Source organism: Microcebus murinus, chromosome 14 (assembly GCF_040939455.1).
Source record: "Microcebus murinus isolate Inina chromosome 14, M.murinus_Inina_mat1.0, whole genome shotgun sequence".
NCBI lineage: Eukaryota > Metazoa > Chordata > Mammalia > Primates > Cheirogaleidae > Microcebus > Microcebus murinus.
In genome coordinates, this window is record NC_134117.1 from 28,711,320 (window position 1) to 28,733,348 (window position 22,029).

Below are 22,029 nucleotides of genomic sequence, written 5' to 3' on the forward strand. Positions count from 1 at the left end.
CAGAATAGAAAGTGATGTCTTAAAGCAGTTTAATATCTGATTTCAAGGTGGTTGAAATCTACCTAGTGATGGATTCAAGTACTTTCTCCAATATTTACTCTCTAAATTATCTAAATTTGGATTTAGATAATCTAGACAGATTTAGACAGAAAAAGCAATTCTCAAAACTGGGCCTGAAGATAATTCTCCCCTCCCAGCGATCAGAATCATGGAGGATGGTGTTTGTATGGAGTCAAATCCATAATGTACCTTTTCACCCTGGAAGGGTCACAGGCTCAGTGAGCCCTACCCTGCTAATGGCAACATGATATTTGTTCAAGTGTGTAGAGTGGAAAAATAGTTAAGAATTACCAATCTAAAATAAAAGGCATGTAATCCCTTTGTAATAGCCTTCTAAATTTACCATGTTCTTAACCAAGTCCACTAAAAGTGGGCAGAACAAAGGATAAAAATATTATGAATAATCTAAACTAGGGGAAAGGAGAGGTACTTAAGTTATTAAGTATGAAATGTCTGATTTCCTTAAGTACTAAATTTGACAGTTTATCTCTGACATTTCACTCTGACACTTCTTGTTTTGTTTATTGTGAAGGTACATCTTCAGTCTTTCAAATGCACATTTTGGCTTGCAATTATATTTTGTAAAACCATGGATAAGTCAAAAATTTGTGTTGCTTCTGAATATGAGTTCCATCGTGGAACCAATGTAGGGCAGACAGCTCAAAATACCAATGAAGTGTTTGGGAAGGATGTGGCTAATGAACACATAGTATGTTGATGGTTTGAGAAGTTCCGTTCTGGTGATTTTAATCTTGAAAATGAGCCATGTGGGCGACCTGAGACCAAGGTGGATAATGATGATCTACACATAAATTAGCAGCAAGGTTTGACATTACTATTCCAACAAAATTGGACCATTTGAAACAAATCGGCAAGGTACAGAAGCTGATAGTTAGGTTCTGCATGAATTAAGTGACTATCAGAAGAGAAATCGTCTTGAAGCTTGCCTTTCTTTGCTGTCACGACATAAAGGTGAACCATTTCTACGCTGTATTGTTACATGTGATAAAAAATTGATTCTTTTTGACAATTGTAAGCATTTGGCACAATGGTTGGATTAAGTAACGAAACACAGTTCAAACCGAATATTCATCAAAAAAGGCTAATGGTGTCTCTTTAGTGGTCCAGTGCTGGTATTATCCACTAGAGCTTCATGAAACCTGGTCAGTTGATTACAGCAGATACTGCAACCGACTGGATGAAATGATGAGGATGCTTGTGATTAAGCAGCAGAGATTTGTCAATAAAGACAGGCCAATCCTCTTGCAAGACTACACTTGACCACATGTCACCCAAACAATGCTGCTCAACCTACAGAAGCTGGACTTAGAAACTCTGTCATCCACCGTATTCACCAGACCTTGTACCAACTACCAATTCTTCCAGCCTTTGGACTACTTCCTGCAAGGAAAAATACTCAATTTTCAACAAGCTGTGGAGAACACTTTTTGTGATTTTATTGCCATTTGCTCTCCAGGCTTCTATGCTGCTGGCATAAATAAGCTAAGATGGCATAATAAGCTGTTAAGATAATAAGCTGTTAAGATGGCAAAACTGCTGATAGTTTAGGTGCATACTTTAATTGTATTGCTTCTTGAGATATAATAAACTACCCTTTTGATTCAAAATTGGACATTTCATATTTAATGATCTAATAGTTTGCTAGCTTTTCTGTATCTCAGGGCTTAATATCCCTGGATAAGAGACTATTATTCAGAGTAGATATCATAAATATGATAGGAGTTTAAGGCTTATATACTGTTATCTCCTATTTTTCTTCTCCTATTTTAACCAGATTGTCAAATTTCCCAAATTATAATGAAAAATGTAACTATCAAGGAGATTCTCTTGTTCGCTCTTTAACATTTGCAACCTATAGGCAAATGTACCTGGGATGAAAAAACGCAATCGGAGAGTTGCCTGAAGAGCAGGAAGTCAGAGCAAGGGCCAATTAGCAGAACAGGCCTCCTCTCTGGAAATGTAACAGCCTTACAAAACGGATATCTCTGACAAACTCGTCACTTCTAAAGTATCCCCCCCCAAACTGATTTTTGTTACTATCATCCCTGGTAAAACTATTCAAGATTGAATACATTATACTTGGTGTTCAAAAATTAAAATAAAATAAAAATAAAAAGGAAGGAGGATTCAGAGACTGTGAAAGATATGGAGTTTTGAACTGGATGGCATAAATTTAAAAAATGATAGTTCCTAAAAGTGAAGGAACAAATAACCCTAAGTCATATAACTAAATACTGATTTGGTGAGATCACAAACCTAAATTATTAATCTAATAAGTAATAAATATTATAACTAAGAATTCTTAGAAAGCATTTTAAAATAGACTTTAGAAAATAATACATTAATTTCAGACAAAGAAGACAGACCTCTGCCTTGAGCAGATATGCACTGAAAAAGAGTATCACAAACCTTACTGAGTTAGTGAAACCAGGTTAAAGAGAGATCTGGATGTTAAAGGCATAACTGACATTTTAGAAGGTCAGGATTACATGAGAGCTCACGACACAGCCAGTGAGACGACACTATTTCTTTTCTTTTTGTTTTTGTGTTTCTAAGGTAGAGAAGGAAAATCTATGCTGTTCTTCAGGGGAAACTGCCTTTTAATTAATTTTAAATGACCAGGACAATGATGGGACTAGAAAAATACCAACGCTTAAACAGAATACATACAGAGGTGCTCATTCCCCAAGTGAGATAAAATGAATCATATCATGTTCCTTTAAAGGTGGGTAAGGGGAAGTAAGGAGAAGTTGTAAGTGCAGCGCCCAACAGAGGCCAATCACTGGAGGCTATTCTGTACTAGCCATAGTTTCCCTGGGGTGTGACTGAGAGGAGCTGGCATCCAGACAAGATTCTCACTGCAGTGGGTATGTACTACTTCTGTAACAATTAACGACAATCTCAAACAAAAACCCACACCACCTTGCAGGGCAGTGTGTACACAGAGTGGGGATCTAAATCTAAAGGAGGTATGGGGATCCTACAGAAACAAACGAAAGGACCTTTTTTTAAGAGACAGGGTCTTGTTCTGTTGTTCAGGCTACAGTGCAGTGGCACAATCATAGTTCACTGTAACCTTGAACTCCTGGGCTCAAGCAATCCTTCTGCCTCAGCCTCCCAAATAGCTGGGGACTATAGGCACAAGCCACTATGCTGGGCTAATTTTTTCTTATTTTCTGTACAGATCGGGTCTTGCTATGTTGCCCAAGCTGGTCTCGAGCTCCTGGCTCCAAGCAACCCCATCCCCAACCCCAGCCTCCCAAAGTGCTGGGATTACAGGTGTGAGCCACAGCACCCAGCCCCAAAGGACATTTTAACAGTTCCCCTGATAGATGCCAGCAACATAAATGTTTTCTACTCTCAAATATATTGATATGCTTCTGACAAATATTCTTAGTTTCTTTTCGGGTGAAAGAGGCAGTTTGGATATTTGATAGTGCCTGACTTTTCATGATTTTTATTTGATTTTCTACATTTTAACTTTTTCCTCATGTGAGGTTCTTAGTCTTGAAACTTCTAAGTTTTAGGATGATAAAAATCTGTGGTATATCCTAAAACTTAACAGTGGAAAATTCTACTTTTGTTATCATACAGTAAATCATTTAAAATTGACACAATGACAGCACTCCTAAGTAACTATTATTGCTTAATGGTTTATTAACTATTGTTACTCAATTAATAGTTATTTAAAGGATTCGGACCCCTTTGTAAAATTAAAATATTAAAAAAGAACTCTCACAATACCTTATATAAAATTTAGTGTTATTTCTCAATTGTTTACCTCATGAATGCTAGATGAAGTAAAAAGTAGGCATATATATTTTTTTAAATTTGAAGTATAAGGATAAGCAAATATTTTTATGTCTACCATCCTTTCTGGGGTGCTATAGAAATTAACAGTCCTTTATGGCCATCCCCCACCCCTTCTCTCTTTGCAAACACTCAAGGCTACTGCTGGAGATGTACTGGGGTAAGGGTGAACTAAGTAAAATCACCTGTATATTCAAGTTTTTATTTAGGACTCTTGGAAGACAAAATGTAATTAAAGGTACACACACAGACATAAGCTGGTAAGGCTATCCTATTTAGATATTCATGAGCTCGAAAAAGTAGCTTTGTGGAATATTTTTCTCATTATTTCTAATCTTAATGCACTATAATTCAGCTCTTAACTACTTTACAACAGGAACCATTCTATAACACAAAACTTCTTTATACATCCACTTTCTAAAAACAATATAAATGTTGAGCAACAGATACTCTGTTCTTTGTCCTGGTAAAAAGAATTATCAGCATCCTCCCAATAATCAGAACTACTATAATAACCTTAATTGATTGACAATGTTGCTTTTGTACTTATGACTTAAAAATACAGCAAACAAAAATTATTCTTGGCAAGTAATCCCAGAATAAAGTTTTACTCTAAAAAAATTATGAAAAAATAAGAAAATTATGAAAAACTAAGTCCAGCAGAAGAATGTGTAATGAAAATATCAATATCATATTTAGCTGAAGAGTCTTTAAAGGGCAACGATCCAATAGAGAGAACTGAGGTAGTGGGGGTAGGGGAATCAAATTAGTAAAGGTACTGAGTTACAAGGCAGTATTGTACCTGAATATTAAAGTACAATTTTGTAGCATCAACTTCTAGTTATCTAAGAAGATTTCATCTGGAAAAAATTTATCATAAAAAAATCTTTGATTACTATGTGCATTTACAGCGCGCTTCTAACTCAACCCATCTTGTGAATTTTTAAAAAAAACCACTAAAATCTTAAGAAGCAGAAACCAAGCTTTTAAAACAGTTTTCACAACAAAATTTATTAGAAGAATAGTGGTTTTGAAAAGTCTAGCATCCAGTGAGAACTACCATACACAACATTACAGCTGGGAATGTTTCTCCAAAATGTCATGGTCAAATAATACAATGGAACCATTAAATCTTACACATGCACGAAAGAACTAGCGCTTTTGACATACAATGCAAAAAAAAAAAAGGGGGGGGGAGAGGAACCACATGGATTAAAATTTTAAGTACTCATCACATACATTAAGACACAGCTTATTTTAGTCCAGTCAAAAATCAGAACTGCATTAAAAAATTTAATGTAGTGCAATCAAACCAAAAAACTTAATTTGTGATCATAAGTGCTCTACTACATAAACATTGATCATAGCAAAGAACAAAAAGTTCAAATCACACAGTACAAAAAAATCTGTAAATAAATATAAACTACAGTACAAGAGAAATATTAAATTATACAATTCCGTCAAACTGTAAACAGTATATTGAAATGAGGTCCATAAGAGTAAAGGGGGTTCCTGTTTTGTTGCATGACACTTGAACTTCTAGAAATCTGAAAGATGCCATTTTCCGTATCTCCAAAGGCTATGGGGCTTTATATATGGAGAGAATTTCTTTTAAATGTAAGATATCAAATATTAGAGCAGAGGAATGATCTATTTTGTTAACCACAGATAGTACTGTAGAAAACAAAAGTTTTTAAGAGACAAGTCTTAACAAAGATGCGAAGGACCAAAACACTGGAATTAGAACTTCACATCAGAAGAAACTTGTCACTGAGGACTTCAAGGCTACAAAATACAATGATAAAACTGTCTGCTGATATGCAGACCTAGACCTCTGCTAATTTTTTGACATTTTACATACTCATGTTACAACACCAACTTTGGCAGAATCACTACTGATAAACTCAAAGCACTTTTGGCCCAATGGTTCCATCACAGTGGCCAGTGCACAAAATTCTCTAAAGACATTGCATAAACTAGAATGTAGAGGTCAGACACCCAAGGACCAGTGCTTGAATTTAGTAGTAGTTATGGTGAAGAAGCAAGAGCCACATCAAGGAGGAACTGCTTCTGTTAAAGTTTACAGAAGCAGCTAGGAATGTCTTTTGTTTTCATTGTGCTGGCTATTAGTGGCATTTAAAAATATATAGTTTTAACTGTGTGTGTGGGTGGGTGAGTGTGGGTGGGCAGGTAAGGTGTGCTGGCTATACACTTATGCACATTTTTTAAAAAATACACTGTTAACAGGAACCCCCGTATTATCTGTTCAGTAGTAATAACTGAATATATAGAATGCCACTATAAGAGTGTGAGGCACCGTGTGCTGGAGAGTTATATGCAGCTTTAAAATCTGTTTGGCTGAGTTATACCTGGATACCTGAACTGAGTTTTTAAGTTGACATTCATCAAAGATGTGCTACCAGCACGTCGAAATAAAAGCAAAACAGAAAAATACAAGTCACTGTTAGGTTTAAGAATAGCATCAAAGTACCTGAATTGAGTGAGAAGAGTGTGTAAACTGTCCCTGAGGGTTTTAAAACAGTGTGTACAAGTTGGATTCCTAAGAACATTAGTTTTATTGAACAGTGTGGACTGATAAATACCAATGTCTGACAGTTTAAAGTGGAGGTTATAAAGAATTATATGCAAACACTCCAAATGTATAGTTTATACATTTTTTTTCAAAGCAGCAATAAACTGCTGTAAAGTATACATCCCATCAGAACAAGCAACATGTGGGAGTCAGATAAAGGTTTCTATCTTAGTCTGGTTTTCTGACAGCACAGCATATCAATATCCAATGACTATATCTTTCCTAGATCAGAATGTAACTAATTTTGACTAACAATATAGGATTAGACTTTTAATCAAACACTTTGCTATTACATACTAAAATTCCTTAAACTTACTAATGCTGGTAATACTAACCTAGTTAATTATCCCCCCCCTCATTTTAGAAATATACCCTTCCACAACTTAAAAACATTAAGATCCATTTTCAGTCCTCTGGTGTAAAAAGCATGTCAGTGAATTAGTATTAAAAATTTACACAGTAAAAAGGCTTGAATTTCAGCCAAAGATTCTAAATACTGCTCATTCCCTGAAGACATAAAGGGGGAGAGAATCCCTACCCATTTTCCTAGTGATTTATTTTTCTAAAATGGTCTGACACAATTTTTCATTTTGGGGAATTTTCCCCCTCACCTCCTCTCAAATTCCAAATTCTTAAGCCTGAAATGCTTAATAAAATGGAGAAAAATGAGGCAATCACTTGGAACTGCTAGAAAGGTACAAAATGATATTGTCTTTTTTTAAAATAAGAATTATTTATATAAATGTGATATGACCCCATATTATGTAGTATGTTTTATATTTTTAAATAATCATCCTAAAACTTACAGTACCTAAGACTCTGAAGATAAATTAAGACTTTAGTGTTGTAACAGAAAAAGTGCTGAATTATCCCTTTTCTAGTACTTTAAACATTTTGGACAAGTGCTTTCCTAGTGACAGTAAAGTTTACTATATACCCTTCCACCAAGCAGGAAAAAAAAAAGAGTCACCTGGATGAAAGAAAAGACTTTTAGGAGTGTAGCACCAGGTATACCAAATAATAGAAGTTGTTTCACTCATTCTGAGGGGGTAAAAATATTCTAGATTGAAATTCTATTTGGCTATTGACTGTTAAAAATCCCTGCTCTACTGTGTCAGTGTCCTGTGTCCAACTACCCCAAACCCCCCACCCCCAGTCCCCTTACACACTATCCACTGAGAATCTAATCTCTAAAGAGATTATTTTAAAATTTATGTTTTCAGGACATACCTGAGAAAGGGTGCAATTATGCAGAACAAGGAACCCAAGACTGCACTAATACTGGTTATAGGTTCATAAATTCTTTCCCAAGACAAATCTAAAAAGTTTAAGAGGTATGGATCTTCAAATACGTCTTACTGCTTTAGATTTTTTTGGTATGTGTGTAGGGTTATTTCCAGTGTTGAAAAGATCATCTTGAACCTGAACAATGACAGTTCAAGATGGGGTAAAGAGTTCATTTCCACATTCAAACAATAAAGATTAAATATTATAATATTTGCTACATCCAATAAATCTATGATTAACTAAAAGTGCTTACTTTCCAGCTTTTATTGATACAGATAGCTCTAAATGAACCGGAAACCTTAAAATTACCCCCCAAATAGTTGCAGAATTAACACATATTTTACTGTTTGTCAACTCAACATTAATTAGCCTTGATTCTCATTTTCAAACAACCTAAAAGATTTTCTAACCAATGAAGATGGCCCAACTTCCACATTATCTTGAGACTCCTTTTTAGTATTATAGGGCAGAATCTTTAGCCTCTTCTCAAAAATCTACATGCTTTCCGGTCCTACTCCACCCTGCCCTCCTCCAAATCTCCTTTATAACACTTAGGACATACAGCTACAGTGTTATGCTACAAGTCTAATGTCTGTTTTTTTAAAGGGTGACTGAAAGATTACTCAGGAATAAAAGAGGATATGCAAAGAATTTCCTCTATTTTCCCTTCAGTCACTGTGTTCACAAATCCTATTCAAGTCTCCAGGACAGAATTAATCCAAAATAAACTAAGAAGAAAGAGTCTGGAGGTCTGCATTCCTTGTACCACAATTATACATTTTTTCCTTTTCAGTAGATTTTAAAAGCAATTAGCTTTTTAAAAAATCCCTATATAGCTTAACAGTCTCCTAAATGGGCTGTTTTGCTAAAGCCACCAGGTTTAATAATACTGGCCTGACCATGGGATTAATGAAGACCTAATTCTAATAGAAAGGTAACAAGGAAAATAATCTTTGATAACTTCATGAAGGTCAAAGTTTAACCAATAACTTTAAAAATCTCCTATAAAACATTAAGTGGAGCAATTTGGTCTCTTGCCCTATTCTATCACCAATGACAGCAACCTGAATATATAGAAAAGAGTGGTTTATATGAAAACAATCTCTGGCATTTAGGTAAACAAAGAGGAATTATAAAAGAAAAATATGTGGTTTCGAATGAAATCTACAAGGATAAAAGCTGTTGAAGAAAATTATATTGATCTGTCATATCTGCTGTTAACTACTCAAAATGTTTTCAGGTTTTAATATTGAGCTGACTCATTAATTTGTTTTATGAAAATAACTAAATGGATCCAAGTTTCACTATTACAGGTCAACGACATGTAAAAGAATCACAAAGGCTTAAAACCAGGCCTGGCACTGTGTGCTTACTTGGGGAAGGAGGAGACCACACAGCAGCTCAAAGGTTGCTATGTACTGCCTAATGACAGAAGGTAGTTCTGATACGGGCCTTAACAGGTAGTCATTTTTAGTCTAATTTAGAGTTCTCTCCAGAAAATTGGGAACTAAACTTCTCATTGTGCCTTTTATTGTTTTACTATCTGATCCCATACAGCTCACATTATAGCTAAGGTAAAATGTTGGGGAATAGAAATGCCAATTGGTTGAGGTAATGGTTTATATAAGATAACCAGAGTTCTAAAAGCACTTCAATATTGTAAAGTAAAAGTGTACCAAATAAAGCTAATACACACTTCACACTTGCTGAGCTTGCTCACCAGAACTGAACAGTAATTAACTTCACATAAGGACCCCTATTGTCACACAAAGCCTTACTCATATTCATGATCTGCTGCAGCAAAGGTTTATCAAGCAACATCTAAACTTCAGAATAACAACAAACTTAATATTAAAAAGTATTATACACAAATATAAATTATTTTTCCTGAAAGAGAGACCTTGTCCTTCATGGTATTTGGGGAACAGAAAAAGTATATAGCTCATCACAAACATAATTCAGAGTCATTTGTAAGCCTACTGAACAAAGTAGTATTATACACTATTGTCAAGCTTGATGACTATGCTGTCTTAGAAATGGGAAAGCTATAGATAAAAATACCAACTAGATATTCTTCCACAGAATTATTTAGTGTTTTTGATTTTATAGTGCCATAGCTTATCTATTCTATATATCAATGTTTCTCTCTTTAAAAATGCAAAAATTTATTTTAAATACATTATCTCCTATCAATAGTTCAAATAATGTTATACAATGTGAGTAATGCCATCATTTGCTTACTGGAAAATGTGAGGAAAAAAGGCTTTTGTGACGAAGACAGTTGTGAACTACACTTTCCCATACCATAAAAATGGTCAACTGTTGTTTGGGCCACACAAAACTCTGATTAGCAGAACTTAAGCATGCGAATAGACCAATCTCTATTACACATTTATGAAGACATCCCCAAACCAGAATATCTACACTGAAAGTGCCAACACAGAACAGTGGCAAATCAAGAGAGAAATCAAATATTAAGGAATCACTGCGGCACCAAGACTGACAGCCAGCCATGTGATGAGCCACCTCCGAGAAACACATGGTATAAATGGAACTCTGAACACAAAATTTAACATTAAAAGTGCACCTGAATATTACAAACTAACTTTACAAAACCTACAATAAGGTAAAATATATATCTTTTGAAATATTCAGCAGCTTTTTGTTTTTTTTTTAAGTTTTATTTTTTTTTTTTGAGAGGCTCATGAAATTTAAAAGGGACCACTATCTAATTTCAACCATGCTTCACAAAACAATAATGGCTATTTTATATTGCAGTTACCAATGTAATGCAATTAGTGCTTTAAAATAATCTACACTCAAAAAAAGAGAGAGAGAGAGAAAGAGAGAGAGAGACCTTTGGAGGAAATATGCTTATTCAAAAGCTTCTTGGAAAAGAAAATTTACCTGAATATCAAGTCATGACTGATCTCAAGTGTAATGTTTAAAAGCTTCACAGACATGAATATTACAATCTTCAGGTCTCAGGACTTTTAATCTGAGAAAGTTTAGAGTTTGGTTTGTTTTTAAAATTCACTTTCTAACCAAAACAAATAATAGAAGTACTCAAATTTTCACTATTTACAACTCTCAGCCTACAATCTGAAATGACACAATACAAGTTCTCTTATTTAAACTGCAGCATTAAAGGGTAGGCACACCATTCTTCTGCTGCTCGATTGTCATCCACTGAAACACACATAGAAAATATTTATGTTAGTAGAATGATCACTCCATGTACACTACAATGACAAAATTTACATAACTCAACTCATACATCACTTATATAGACTACCACATAGGATTAAACCTCTCTGAACAGTAAAACTCTACAAAAGTTGAACTTTTAGGGCCAGATTTTTAATGGGCCTTTAAGCGATATCTTTCTGAGAGGGGATAAAAGTAAGCACAAATTAATTTCTCAAAGGACCTTTTTGCAGCAATCTGGGGCTACTGAAACCCCAAACATTATGCAAAAAGGCACTCTAGCTGCAATTAATTGTGTGCTGACAAATTCTTGAGTGTGGAACAAAGGAGGTGTTCCTTCATAAGCTTAGGCCTTTGCTTTCAGCAAACTTTCTACAACTTCCTTCAACTGCAGATGAAAACCACACATTTCATAATGTATTTTTTATTGCAACTTCCAGCTAGGCGAGAAAATATCGCAGTCATACACTGCTACCAAACCCAAACTGCTTTTTATGTTGAGAAGACTAGAAAGCTAAGAGGAAACAGGCTCAGTCATCCACTGATTAAACTGCTATACAAAACCACCAAATCAAAAGAGGAACCCACACCCAGGCTATGTCAAGAATGAGCAGTTCACGTTTACTAACAGCAATGGTGTGCCTAACCTTTGAACACACAGGTCGATGAGGGAAAACTATCCTTTTCCTAATTTAATTAATTGCTCCAAAGTTTCCAGGCAAGAATTTATGCCTTGGGAATATCTGGACCTACTTCTCTTCAAACTGTTAGCATCCATCTGAAATTATCAACTTCAATCTGATCAACGCTCCAAGTTTGATTTTATTTTCCATTAAAATTCCAATGATTTTTGTTTTTGGTTAAGCATTTAGAAGGGCCTGACCACCTTTCTCAGCAGATTAGAATATAGGGTATATGTGGTGTGGATTTTGTTTTACACAAATAGTAATTTTAATTTGGTCACAATGCAGAATTAAATTCCATGGGCTTTACTTATCTGCTATTTTTGCAAAAACTGTAGAAAATAAACTTTCCGAATTTAAGTACTGCAATTTTAAAAGCCCATCTCAAAAAAAAGCTTAGATGTTCTTCAAGGAGTGCTTATACAAACATGATCCTGAATTGTGTGCTAAACAACCATGAACATAGTTAACTATCAGAAAAAGTTAAGAAGGGGATATTATATAGGATGCCAAAAAAGAAAAAAAAATGATATCAACAAAATTAAATAAAAACTAAAAAAACGCACCTCTCCCACCCTTGTACTAATATTTGGGTTAGTTTTTTAAAAGAAGAAATTCCCATGAGCTTGATTCCTGATTGAATTATTGTTAGAACTGATATTCCACCTAAATCATATCAGGTTACCCTGGGGTTTTTTTTTTCTCTCATCACATACATGGATCCTTTATTAACGTGGATATTAGGCTGACTACTGAGGCTGTAAAATCTAAGTATCACTTTTGCAATATAATTACGTATACACATTTCTTTCCCTATTTCTCCCATCCCCAATAAACAGATCTTGAGCATCTTAAACTAGTCACTGCAATGATATTCAGTCGTTAGCACATAATCAATTTGTAAAAGGATTGAAGAATACAAAAAAAATGGTTTGCTAAAATGAGGCATCCTCCATTGTTTTATGTAATGTACCCTGACTGCTCCTGAGTAAGAAAGGAGCTCGTCCTCCATGAGATAAGGCTATATCCTCACTTGTTGGTGAGACCAAATTGTACCCTTAGAAAATCTCAAATGAAATTATAGCAAACATAGTGTTCAAAGTAATCAACTGAAGCATTTCTGAAGGTAGTGTGTGCACATTTTCCACCTCCTTCCCCTCTGGGTGAGCACTAAATAGCTTGCTTAATTTGTTAAGTAAATTTAAGAGTAAGAAGACAATTATAAAATATAACTATAAATGACCCAAATAATTATCACTGAATAACCAAATATCTCAAATTCAAAGGTTCACTGTTGTTCTTAGTTTTTTCTTTAGTTTAATCCTTCAATTAGCTGAATCATAGAAGAAAAAAATGTGAATAATTTTACAAGATGGCTTTTCAATTTGCAATGATAAAGCTCCCAGTATGACAGAGGTGGTTTCTAAAAGGGGGCTTTTTTCCTCTTCTTTTTTTTTAAGTAAAAACAAATATAACTTAAGAAAAAATAGAAGGAAAGAAAAGCATGCAGGCTCTACAGGCAAGGAGTCCACTTCCATGTATCTGTTCTCTGTGAGGTAACTCAATTCTCTTTTGTAGAGAAACATGCAAAAGGCCAAACAATATTCCGAGCCATACTGCACATGAAAATTTTAAAATATGCAACATTCAGAATGCACCTTTCACCTCTGTACACACAAGTCAATGCAAAAGCTGCAAAGAAACAAGTGTCACAGTAAATGAAGTTAGGTGCAAGCAATGACAGCTGAACAATGATGCAGTAGTGCTCACCCAGTTTGTACAGTAATTGGCACTCTACAGTATTCCTACTCGTTTTTTGATTCATTTGCACTTTGTGCTGCCTCTCCCTGGGGATCTAATTCAATCTTTACAGAAACATCTGGCCCCTCCGACCTCATTAATTTCATCTTTTTCTTTGGAGGGTTTTTCAAAGTGCCCAGCCTCTCCTTTACTTTGTACTCCAGTGTACTGTGGGGAATCCCATAAATACTCTGAGCTTTGGAAACACTCATTTTTCCACTCATAACCACTGAGATTGCTTCCTCCAGTATCTCACTGTTGTACTGTCTGTAACGCCCTCTTTTCTTTCGAGGCTGCTTGGAGCCAGGGTCTCCTTCTTGATCCGATGTGGGATATGGCTGTCCAGAGGTAGACTGCTCAGCATCTGAGCCCCAAGAATCGGGTCCAGCATCTAACATGCTTTTTCTATTTTGTTTTGGAAGAATAGCCCTTAATTTTTTACTAAGCGCGCTCTCCGTTTGTGAACCCATTACCAAAGAGCTATAGCTGTATTGATCACCAGTGCGAGACTCCCAAGAAAGATCCATTCCTCTAACTTGTGGTATCTTTAAATCTACAGGAGATGAATGGCTCACATCCTTTTTTCCATCTTGTTTTGCTTGAAGTGCCATTTTTGGAAAGGCAGAATTTTCTGCAAGAAAAGGAAGGTCACTGATGTTGCTGAGTGCACCATTTCCCCTGAACTTCATACGGCTGAGGTTGAACTCGTAGTGTGGTTTTGCCCAAGAGGCTTCCCTGGATAATATTAAATGTTGTCCATGATTCTGTAATCCAGATGGCCCAAGGCTGGCAGCTGTAGACAATTGGTTTCTGCTCAGTAGTTCTTCACTGATCTGCAAGGATCGAGCCAGTGGAACTTTGAGTGATGTGGAGTGTCCAAAACCTTCCCTGGTTCCATCCTGTAAGCTTCTTGGAGGTACCCCATCACCACTCCGAAGTCCGTCTGGGCGGTACTGGCTGGGTCTCCCAGGTCGCCTAATTGGATGGAAGGAAACTGATGTGAGCAGGACTTGCACAGGTAGGGAGGGATGGGTGAGGGGACCACTCCTTTATTAGAAGGCCTTGCTTGGGTAACATCACTTTGTGTTATTTATTTATTTTTCTCTAAAATTAAAAAAAATGGTCTCAGCAGTTAGTTTTAAAACTTGTTCACAAAAAAAGAAAAAGTGAAAAGAAAAAAAAAATCAGGAGCTTTTTGGGCAAAGAAAAATTAAACCTGTCAGCTGGTCTCTGGTTGGGTTCACAAATTTTCGGAGAAAAAGTTTCGCGCAACTGTCTGAAAATAGCATCTTAATGATTAATTACAAAGTAATCATCAGTCTCCATAGATCTACACAGAATTGTGTTGCCAATGTGACGTTACCACTAAACAAGTACAGTAATAAAAGAGTAAGCCAAATTATTTATTTTAATGCAATGTATTCAACATTCATAACAACTAGCTATAAAACTGGAACCATTGACACTGGTGGAACCCACAGATAATTGCTCATTTATCCCACAAACAAGTTGATGTTCATCATAAAAAATCAATTCCAAATAACATTTCTTATTTTGCTTAGAAAAAAAAAATATATATATATATAGCTATCAGCCCAAAGGGAGGAAAAAAAACAAAATAAAACAAAGACCCATTACATTATAACTTACCACACTTTTTCACTTTAAAACACTATTAGTTGCAGATACATAACATGAATATCATGATTCTCCATTTGAAATAATCCAAGCTTAAAAGAAAATTACCCTTTATTTTCTCTAAATCTTTGTTCCTTAAGTTCTACTGAAAAAATATTTATTGCCAGAGATACATAAACAATTTTGTAGCAGTTTTCTTTGGTAAAAAAAAAAAAATAAAACAAAACTCCTTTTAAAATATTCTTTTGAAATACCAGACATCTATTTTAAAATTTTAAGTGGATAGCTTTAAAATAATGTTTAAAAAGTCAACGATTTATACAAAGTTAATTCCTATGGTTTCGATTTTCACAATAGAGAAAGATTATCAATATTAAGACTGACAACTGGCAAAGCATGCCCAAAGGGAATGATTACATTAACTAGGCACAAAAGTGGAGCTCAGCAGAAATAATGATAAACCAGCTATGTTCTCTAAAACTCTATAGGTAATGCTGTCATCAGTAAATAACACAATAAGGATAACACTGAATATTCAACTAAAAGATGGGCAGTACTTTTGGTGCATTTGTCTTCCATAAAACAAAACCAAGTAGAAAACACTTTCCATTCAGAGGAATTAACACAGAAACTTCAGCCATATATAATACATGGACCTGCAGCCAAGCTAAGGGCAAATCTTAAGCAAAGGGTTTATTTATGCAAACTACATGTGGGCTTTTCCAACATGTGCCCTTAATTACATAACTATAAATGGAACCCAATAATTAGGGACCATGCTGACTTTTATCTAGTATAAGTCATAATGAAAAGAAAGGCTTAAAAATTAGTAAGTTATGCAAAATGGATTAAATTAATAGTTATTTTTAGGCTGAATAAAGAAGAGGAGAAAAGGGAAAATGATGGAGTTTTAGAGAAAACAGAGGGAGCATTTTAGAAGTCAGTAAAGGAATCCTTCAATTTGAAGGTAATTAATGGTTAGTCCACTTAACATTCACTGGTTCCTTTAATATATATCTAAATAACTTCCCCGCATTGATAGCCTACAAGTTAAATAAAACTAAATATTTACACTTACCAAAGTTATTTTTCATGTCTAGATAAATTTGATTTTTGGTCACAACACAGTTTTATGGAAATGCCCTTTGTATATGGTATCTAAATATCTTCTTTAATACCTGACTTTTCTAAATGGTTACTAAACACACAGGGAGTATTAGACAATTCTTACACTATAAAATTAAGTAGTCAGAGAATTAATTTTAATATCAAAGGTGAGCACGTAAATGTCTTGGCAGCATAAGATGATTACCTATCAACATCTACAACCAGTCTATTAAAAAACAAAAAATACATACAATTACGCTTTCTGAACTGCCAGAGTTAAAGTTGCAGTTCAAATCAACCACCAAAAACCAAAACCAAACCAAAACAAACAAAAATGAACACAATACACACAAGCCCCACTGGAGATACCAAGTTAAATACTGGAGCCCAATTTTCATTCAGCAACTTCACACATATACTGCCTTTATACCTAAACTCTGGAATTATTTAGCTTGGCTTTCACACTCCAAAACAATCAACAACAAAAAGTCCAAAGAAATATTCTTCCCATATTCATGACTATTTACTATTTGTCCTAAATAAAATATATTAATCTACACTAGCCAATTCTACATTGCACAGGTTGTACTTTTTCTTGATTGATGGACTAAAAGCCACCTTACAAAAGGCCCACATATATAACTATTAGTCTGAAGGGTTAATTTTAATATTTATTTATTTGTTTATTAATTAAACAGGGTCTCATTCTGTTGCTCAGGCTGGAGTGTAGTGGCCCAATCATAGTTCACTGTAATTTTGCACTCCTGGCCTTAAGCAATCCTCCTGCTCAGCTTCCCAAGTAGCTGGATTACAGGTGCGTGCCACCACCCCTGGCTAATTTTTAAAATATTTTGTAGAGATTTTAGTTTAATATTTTAAATATTCTGTTGGCTGGTCTCAAACTCCTGGCCTTACGCGATCTTCCCACCTTGGCTTCCCAAAGCACTAGGATTATAGGCATGAGCCACCGTGCCTAGCCCAAAGGGTTAATTTTTAAAATGTACAAGGGAGATTGGCATCAACCTTTGACGAATTAGCAATTTAAAATTGCAGAAGGCTACGAATATTTTTCCTTACCCGTTCCCTTGAGTACTGGAGCAGCCTGGAGAATGGCTCAGGGAAGTGCTGCCAGCACATGGACTTTTCTTAGTGGACAGATCAAGTACACCGTCTGCAGAAACACAAAGAAATACCTGAGGATATTAAAAAGTAGGAGCAAATGAACTGAAGGTTCAAAATGAAAAAGCAGTAGGCTCAGTAAACTGATCAGATATGCTACTCATATATTTGAGTTATGAAATCAATTCAATAATAGAATCAGGATATTTTTCCTCCTGAAGCAACATAAATTTAGCAAAGCATGTTATATCTAGTATCTCCAAGGGCTAAATATTTTATTAAAGGGGCTAAAGGTAAAACATGCTACAGAAGATGTTAAAATACAGTGAGATATTAGAAATAGCAGTTTACATAGCATGAGGACCTGCACTAGAATTCTTAAGACTTCATTTTCTAAATTTACCTGATCAAAGCATGAGTTTTTAATGTCCCACATGGTATACAAACGATAAAACCAAATTTCTTAAGAGCAAAATCTATCTGAAACTCCAAAAGTACATTAAAGTTGGATACAGAAAATTTTAAGGCAGACAAAAATCATTTTAACATATAAGTTTATATGGTTAAATTACATGTACACTAAACAAGATAATGTGTAAGATAAATCAGTTGTTAATGGTTTATAATTTGGGTGTGTCCTAATTATTCTTTGGACACATTTATAAAAAATGATTTATCTGGATTCAACATTTTGGAAAAAATCTGCACAGATTCAAAATTCACCTGCTGAAATTTATAAAGGCAAGGTGTTTTCAGTTAAGAACGCATTAAAAATAGGTGGACAAAGTTTGAGGAAAGAAGAATGAAACAGTCTTGATACCAATGAGAGCCTAGAAGTATAACCAATTTTTACTGAAGCCAGACCAAATCACAAATTCATGTTATGGACACAAAATTAGAAGACTTTCTTTTCCTTCAAAGGCATTTTCCCCTTTATAGACATATCTAGAAAAAATATCTCATAGTCTGGACAACTTTTAAAGCTGCCACTCAACTTTTAAAGCTGCCAAAATTAACAGAGCAAGATAATACTCATAGCCTCCAATTTTCAGCTGGCCAGCAGAAAGGTTTTGCTATCTGGTTACCACAGGATAAAATCTACTCATGACTTGTGTCTGAGGACATTCTAACACTCCCTATTTCAAGCTGTTAAAAACAAACATCCAACTGAATTTATAAACAAAAAGTCCACCCTCATAAACAGTTTTGTCCTTTAGTCACTAATAGTTCTAAAAATATAATTGTAATCTTACAAAAACCAAGTATGCTGTTAGACATCTAACCCATTAGGCATCTATCCAACAAGCAAATGTATTGCTTAAAATATTTCCAACCAAAGACAGTCTTGTTTAGAAACTTATAAACTAAATAGGCAACACACTTTAGATCTACCACTAAAAATACTGTGACTGAAGTTGAAAACACCAAGATTCATTAAGGAAATATAATTTAAAAATTTCTGCTTCATTTGAAGTTTATACACTATAATGCTATCATGCAGTTCAAATTTCTCCTGGTAAGAGCATGCTGCCATCACTTCTCTCTTAAGTGCAACACTAGCTACAATACTGTATGTTAACCTCCATGATTAATACTTTAAATACATTTCTATGCTGCCACTCTCCTAATATAAACCTGTAGCTTTTGATGCAATATTTAGAGCAACGAGATTTTTAGTAAAAACTACCAATTTATTGTAAAGGAAATCATCAATAAAAAAGACAAGACACAATTTTACAAATAAGTTAAACAAGGGTACATGATCAATGTGAGCATAGGACAATTCGGAGGTATCCTGTCAGGAAGTATCTCAGAACTTGGATACTTTGTTTGCTGTTCACCACACAGAAACAGGAAATAAGCAAAGGAAAATTACTCAAAACAAAGTCCTTTCAAGGAAGTTCTTTTAAGAATTAAATTTATTTTCTTCCCAAAATAAACATGTATTTCTAGCTAATAAATCCATGTATCTCATAACCTTTCTGTATTCCAAGATTTCTACAACAACAAAATCTCATTAGTATAGACATCACCAATTTATAATTTGCAGTGGTTCAAACAATGGCTGACTTGAAATGCTCACTTCAGTCTTTGTGAAATTAAAGGTAAATGAGATCACAAAGCAACAAGAATATTTAATTTATTGAAAAGAATAAACTTTTCAGAGATGCAAGAAACATTTGCTAAACAAAACTGATAACCTCTTTAACCTCTTCACTTAATTAGGGTCCTCATCAACAAATTCCCTTTCAGAAATATTTTAAGGTTATTTCATAATACAGGGGATGTGTTTATGTATTTATAAAACACTGAATACACTTAACAACCTAAAGTGTGTTCTATTGTCTTCTCTATTTCTAACCCTAGTTTTTTTTTTTAATTGTAAATAATATATATTTTTTCTTATGATCTAATGTACAGAGTATATAACTTATACCTAACAAGTAAAGGCATACTTCTCAGGGGCTAATCCTAGAACATTAATGGATAAGGGGAAAAACTTACTTTTTCATAAGAGTTAAAAAAAAAAAAGATGTGACAATGCTTTGCAAAATGTAAAATGCTCATATAAATTCAAGCAACTTAAAAGATCAGTCAGTGACAACTGTAATCACCTGACTTTCCTGGGTAGTACATCAATCATGACTACAAACTGATGATGGATAGGTTGTAACAACTCTATTTGTACTTCTCCATTACTGCATAGTCAGAAATAACTTAAGAATCACATTAGTTTTTATTCTATTATTGTTGCTGGCGCTCTACTTGCCAATATTTTTTTTCTCCCCAAGTTAAAGTATGCTGATTGGACAGAGGAGACCTTGACATCAAACCATACCTTGTTCACTAGGTTCTGACTGAGACTTTCTGACAGTAAGGTCCAGAGGTGAGTCTTGGTCAGCCATGAGAAGTTTGCTGAGCACAGGGTTCTGAGTAGTTGCAGCCGTGGGAGAGGTGGTGACTGGAGATGCTTTCGGCAGGCTTTGGTTCTTTGTGCTATTGGGCTGGCTGGGGTCCTGAGTAGAGCTATTTTTTGAGGTATATTCAGCAGCAAATTGTTGGATCATTCGCTGCATGATCTCACGGGCCACTAGGGGAATATTGGGGTCGGAGACCCAGGGACTGTCTGTAAATAAAGATTTATTTACTTTTAAAGTGGGATAATGTACTTAAAAAAGACAGCTTTCAAGTAAACATAAAATTTCATTTTCTTTTCCTTAAAATGCAATATCTTAAAAATAGTATTCTCCTTTTGACTTATAGTTTTAATCTCTAACTTTTGAATTACAGATTTTCAAAAAAGAAATGTTTCATAAAAATATGTCTAAACATTTCCCCCCAGGATTATGAAATTAAAGGGATAACAAATAGTATATCTTATGGGCATGAATCACTTACCTGATATAGAAATCCCAAAACCCTTCTCTTATGAAATAATCTCTCCCTTGTTACATCTATAGATCACATCAGGTTTCCCTATATTTTTCCTCAGCCAATTCACCTTGGTTTTTGAAGAATGAGTTAGTGAGTTAATGAGTGCTTAATTTATTTCCTATTTAAGATTGAAGGCATACCAAGATTATATAAAAGGAGATACTTATTTTAAGATCCTATGATAGGCTAGGGCAGTAGTTTTTACATTTTAATGTTCATCAGAATAACTCTGCTGGCTTGTAAAAACAGATTGCTGGGTCCTACCCCCACACTTTCTGATTGAGTAGTTCTAGGGTGGGCTCAAGAACTGTCATTTCTAACAGGTTCCTAGATGCTGCTGGTCTGGGGACAATTTTAAAATCCCTGGCTAGGAGTTTAATTTAAATGCCAAATCTCAAAAGCCTAAGAAAGACCACATATTTTCCATAAGTTATTTAAATACACCCTGCCAACTGTTAACACTATAGCTAGGGATATAATAAAATAAACATCTAAGTTATCAATTACTAGTCAATGCTAAGTTTAGACAATATGAATTCATTAGCTCACAGAACTTTTAGCACTGGAAGGGACCCTGAAGGTCATACGAGGTTGAGAGGGAAATGATTTGCATAAACATATTATCAGGTCTCTATAATTACCACACTGTAACAGTCAATCAGGAAGACTAAACTTCTCAAGAGCAGAGATTGTATTTACCTTTGCATACCTAATCTTGCCTAGTGAAAGTGTGCATTCAATTTAGTTGAGTAATAAATGAGTCAATCAAATCAATCACTATGAAATACTCCTTTTTGTAAAAACAAAAACAAATCAGGGAAATATGATCTAAAGAGTAAGTGGCCTCTACAAATCTGTACAGATGGTTAGTGATAGATCCTTGATTAAAACTTTCCCCCTGATCTTACTGTTTATCTGTGACCTTTACTCCCCACTATACTTCTGAGGCTTTAGAAGATGGTTCTTAGAAAACCTCAGTTTCCTTGGTCTTTTAAAGATTAGCTATAGAGAGCAAATAACTTTACCCACAGTATTTTGTACCTGTAAGAAACTTAAGAGGTTTATTTAAAAGTTAAAGAAAAACTGACTCTTATACTAACTAAAATCTAAAATCTCCACAACAAACAAAAAACAAGCAACAAACACATCATTAAAACTTCATAGGACTCCTAAAAACATAACATTTTTTCCCTGAAGGACAATACTCGATATCAGGAGATGCTCATAAAGTCAAAATATTTAATTCTCTGAAGTTTAATGAGGCTTGCT

General features: G+C 34.7%; 1 protein-coding gene across 7 annotated transcripts in view; it reads right to left on the reverse strand.

Annotated features, from left to right (window-relative positions):
* Positions 1-22,029, reverse strand: part of LCOR (ligand dependent nuclear receptor corepressor) — a 135,075-nt gene that overhangs the window by 13,073 nt on the left and 99,973 nt on the right. For 5 of the 7 annotated variants that reach the window (XM_012767399.2, XM_012767415.3, XM_020280606.2 and 2 more), the window contains 2 exons: positions 20,165-20,452; positions 17,284-17,377 (listed from right to left, as the gene is read on the reverse strand). In XM_012767399.2, the coding sequence (XP_012622853.1) occupies positions 17,284-17,377; positions 20,165-20,402 (332 nt within the window). In that variant the 5' untranslated portion in view covers positions 20,403-20,452. Of the gene's footprint in view, positions 1-4,883; positions 14,437-17,283; positions 17,378-20,164; positions 20,453-22,029 lie in introns of those variants that run through there. The other 2 variants (XM_012767441.2, XM_076009900.1) reach the window with 2 other exon arrangements.